The sequence below is a fragment of the Magnolia sinica genome, chromosome 1 (assembly GCF_029962835.1).
Source record: "Magnolia sinica isolate HGM2019 chromosome 1, MsV1, whole genome shotgun sequence".
Lineage (NCBI taxonomy): Eukaryota > Viridiplantae > Streptophyta > Magnoliopsida > Magnoliales > Magnoliaceae > Magnolia > Magnolia sinica.
In genome coordinates this window covers 18,554,900-18,559,655 of record NC_080573.1, presented here as the reverse complement: position 1 = coordinate 18,559,655, position 4,756 = coordinate 18,554,900, and the positions used below count along the sequence as shown (strand labels likewise).

General features: G+C 35.7%; 1 protein-coding gene across 1 annotated transcript; it reads left to right on the top strand.

Moving 5' to 3' along the window:
- Window positions 1-2,039: 2,039 nt before the first annotated feature.
- LOC131236715 (uncharacterized) lies at window positions 2,040-2,803 on the top strand. Its single transcript, XM_058234137.1, has 3 exons — window positions 2,040-2,160; window positions 2,287-2,417; window positions 2,523-2,803. Exons 1-3 carry the CDS (start codon window positions 2,043-2,045, stop codon window positions 2,790-2,792), a joined length of 519 nt encoding a protein of 172 aa, XP_058090120.1. The 5' UTR covers window positions 2,040-2,042; the 3' UTR covers window positions 2,793-2,803.
- Window positions 2,804-4,756: the final 1,953 nt, after the last annotated feature.

The following is a 4,756-nucleotide window of genomic DNA, read 5'->3' as shown; positions in this document are numbered from 1 at the left end:
CTAGAAGTGTAACTCAACTCTCTCTTTTTCTCATTTTCTTTTTCCTCTTCTTCTCCCTTTCTACAAGTGTCAGTGTGTAACTCAACTCTCTCTCTCCCCCTCTTCTTCTCCATTTCTAGTTTTTACAAGTATAAGTGTGTAAGTGTAACTCTCTCTCTCTCTCTCTCTCTCTCTCTCCCCCAAGTCCCATCTCTTTAGTCTCTTTAGTCTTTACTCTTACTTACTCTCTTAGATCTACTTCTTTCTTACTTCTTAGTCTCTTACTTTACTTTAGTTTTCTTTTTATTTGTAGTTTACTTTCTAGTTTTTAGTTAGTAGCAAGCTAGTTACTTTTTAGTGCTAGGATACTAGCAAGTGGCAATCAATAATACACACTCCACTATCCATTATCATAATTTCTTTTTGCCAATCTTCTTCTTTGAAGCCCAAGTTAAATGACCTGGGTTGAAAGTATGGGCACTACCGTAGTGCTACCGAAAAGACTCACATAGTATGTTAGTTATGTGGGTATGTGAGTTCCGGTGGCATTATAAGGGACAAGTAATACCTTGCACATTTACCGGGGTCAAATGTAAAAGCATGCGACAAAATTACTCTAGAAATCTGAAGGGAGATCGTGGAGTATATAGAAAAATAATTAAGAAAAAAATGCGATAGTGCCTTACATCAGGAGGAATATATGGAACAAGATGCATATGAAGATATAAATGTAGTTAATGTAGATGAAGCTAGTCCCACTCCCCCTCCTTCGACAGGCTGGTTTAGACCACAAGTACAACCATCGAAAAGAGCCCGAGGGCATGAGCCCATAGATAGATGGTGTAGACCACACCCCGAGGATGTAGTCGACCAAAGTGGTAGAAGGAAAGGACCAGCTCAAACAACTTTAGAGAACTGGTATAAACAAAAAGATAGGAAAACCACAATTCAATATATTGCTAAGTGGTTTTACCAAACCGACGTTCCGTTAAATAAAAAAGCTTCAAAGTAATGATTAAGGCTATAGGTCAATTTGGACATAGGCTTAAACCTCCTTCATATCATGAGATGAAGGAGACATACCTAAAAATTGAAGTTGAATATACACAATCCTTCATAGCTGAATATAGAGAATCATGAAAATTATATGGTTGTTCACTAATGGCCGATGGATGGACCAATAGATCTGGTCGGTCTCTCATTAACTTTTTAGTAAGTTGTTCAGCTGGGACAATGTTCTTGAAGTCAGTGGATACGTTGGGCCATTCACACACAGGAGAATATTTGTTTAACTTACTAGATAGTGTAGTTGAAGAAATAGGTAAGGACTACGTTGTACAAGTAATTATAGATAACGTAGCCTTGTAGTAATGGCCGGTCGTCTTCTTATGAAGAAGAGGCGACGTTTATTTTGGATCCCCTATGCGGCCCATTGTATTAATCTTATGTTAGAAGATATAGGTAGATTATTTATAAATGTGATTGCAAGGGCTAGAAGAATCACGGTCTTTATGTACAAACATGCCCTTCTTCTCAGTAAAATGAGAAAACACATTGGGGGTAACTTGCTACGTCCAGCGGTCACCCGTTTCGCTACAGCCTTTTTAACACTACAAAGGCTACATGCAAAGAAATCAGAACTTAGAAGCTTTGTCGTGTCGGTCGATTTTACAAGTGGGCCTTGGTCAAAAAAGGCTAAAGAGAAACTAGTTCAACAAACAATTCTTACTCAAAGTTTTTGGACCTACGTGGTAAAGGCGCTAAAATCATTCGAGCCCTTAGTCACTGTGTTACGATTGATGGATGAGGATGAGAAGCCCATAATGAGCTATATATATGATGCGATGGAGAGGGTGAAAAATAATATCATGTATCATTTTAACTATAGAGACCGTGATTACAAGCCAATTTTAGATATTATAGATAGAAGATGGGGCAGACAAATGTAATCCCCATTGTATTCGACTGCTTACATCCTTAACCCAGCCTATTTATTCGCTTCTGCTGATCCAGTAGAAGTACTAACTATGTATATGGTTGGATTTATTAATGTCTTAGAAAGAATGGTTCCAGATAGAGGAGAACAAGACAAGATCTCAACTTTGCTAGACTTCTACACAAAAAATGAAGGGATATTCTCAAGGGATATCGTAATAAGACATCGGACAATGAAATTATCTAGTAAGTACTTCTATGAATGAATGTTAGTGTACTGTCAACTGTGTACTAAAGTCTTACAAAAAGTTTTTCGACAAAGTGTCGCTAAGAGACAAAGACTCTAACCTATACTTAAACTGTTTTTCTCAGCTGACTGGTGGGCTGCCTATGGAGTGGACCTGAATAGGAAGGATCCAGCTCTAAAGAAGCTTGCTATGAAGATTCTTGGACTCACGTGTTCTGCCAGTGGTTGCGAGCGCAATTGGAGCACGTTCGAGGCGGTAAGTTTAAACTGTTTAGTAATTATTTTATTTTTTTGTAAACTTTATTTTTTTAGTGGCCTAAGCTAAATTAATTACCTACCAAATGTGTTTTCTTTCTTACAGATTCATACTAAGAAAAGGAATTGCCTTAAGCAAAAAAAGCTCAACGACTTGGTTTTCGTTCAATATAATCAAAAATTGCAAGAACAATTCCAAGGTAGGAAAGAAAAGCTCGGTTTCTTTGACCCTATCTGCTTAGATGAGTTGGATGCAGATAACGAGTGGTTCGTAGAGACGAAGGACCCGGTATTTGCTAGAGAGGAGCTGACATGGGCACAAGTTGAAGATGCCGCATATGGATCGACATCTGGTAAATGTAGTAATACCACTTGAAGGCGAAGGACGGGGGGGCAAGTAGTAGCCATCAACTAGTTGATAAGATTGTGGAGATTAAAGAAGGAGAATGTGATAATGATGATCAAGTTGAAGATCATCCACCATTGGATGTTGATGAAGTATTAATACGAACAGATGATAAAGAAACGGAAGAAGAAGAAATGTATGTAGAAGAAGGAGATGACTCGAATGATGATGATGATGATGGTGGTGGTGGTAGTGGCGGACCTGGTGGTGATATGCCACAATGGCTACTAGATCAATGTATATGATTAAAGATTATTGATTAGATAAATAATAAATACATAACTTCTTAATTTTGTTTAATGCTTGTCTCATAAGTCTAAATGTGTTGATGTTGATGTTGTTGATTGTTGATAACTTGATATATTATGTATCATGTACATGTAGTGTTGAGTGTTGAATATGGATATTTGATATTTGATATTTGTTATTGTTAAATGTAAAATGTTAATTGCTAAGATTTAAGAAGTTAACTATATTGTAATTTTTAAATGTATCATTATCATATGTATGTAATTGGTTGGTACTATTTTTTTTTACTTAAATTAAATGTATTTCATATCCTAATGACATATAATAATTTATTTTGATTTTTCTGATTTTTTTTAATTTTTTGAAAAAATATGAAAAATAAAATAATATATATATGCGACTGCATATGCGATTGTGCGATCGCATGCGCACATGCATATGCAATCGCACAGGATTGCATATGCTATTTAACAACATTGGGTTTTAGATTAGGTGCATTATGATGTATTGGGGACGATGCTCGTGATTTTTAGTGGAGGGTCATCATAGTTTGTTACGTTCATTGACGACTATTTCAGAAAAGTATGGGTTTATTTTATGAAAAATAAATTCAATATTTTCACCAAATTCAAATAGTTGAATGTGTGTAAGTGTCTTAGTTTATCAATTAGCGCGAGTTATGAATCTTAGAGTCCAGAGAGCCCCAAAGAAAATTTAAGTTTGAAGACTCAAAGATTGAAGACGTCCAAAGCATACAAAGTAAGGAAATGACCAACTTCTAGGACCTCTTCAAAAACCTATACCAAATCCCACAAAACCAAACCTTTAATCTAGCCCAAACCCCATAGGAAAAATCAACTTAAGGAATGCAAACAAGTAGTGTGGGAAGAAGTCTATTTAAAAAAAAAAAAAAAAACATGAAAACAAGCTACTTTCAATGGCATCGAGCAAGGAGACCTAACTATCTAGCAACTAAAATAAAATTTATAGATTTTCTCAATGGCATCAAAGCCCTGTTGATGACATCGAATAGGGACTCCAAAATGTCCAACAACTAAACTTCAAAAATATGGATTTTCTCGATGGCATCGAAAGGACTTTCAATGACATCGAAGGGTCCCTTTGATGACATCGAAGACCTGTCAATGGCATTAAACTCAATTACCATAATGTCGAATAACCTCAAGTCAAAAATAGGGATTTTCTTGATGGCATCGAGAAACCCTTCGATGATATCGAAGGTCACTCGATGACATCGAACAGAACTGTCCAGCAATATATTGAAGAAAATTTTGTTTTTCTCGATGACATCAAAGGAATACTTCGATGTCATCGAAGACTAATTGATGACATCGAACCTAATAGTTTTCTGCGCATTTTTTTATCATTGTAAATATTCTCTATATATACGAAAGATGAGTTTCTTGGTAATTTGGTGGGAAATAGAAAGAGCCTTGTATGTGTGTGTAATCATAGTTAATACCCTCTTCCCATTCTCTTTTTCCACATGGAGTTCATATTTTAATAATTGTCTCAAAGACATTCATTAAGCATTCAAAGCTTGGATTGAAGAATGAACTCCAACATACATTAATGCTCTAACAACCATATTTATTGGTAATTAAAAACATTATATTAGATTGCATTGAATGCTTAGCTATGGGAATCCTTGTCTTGCTCATAAA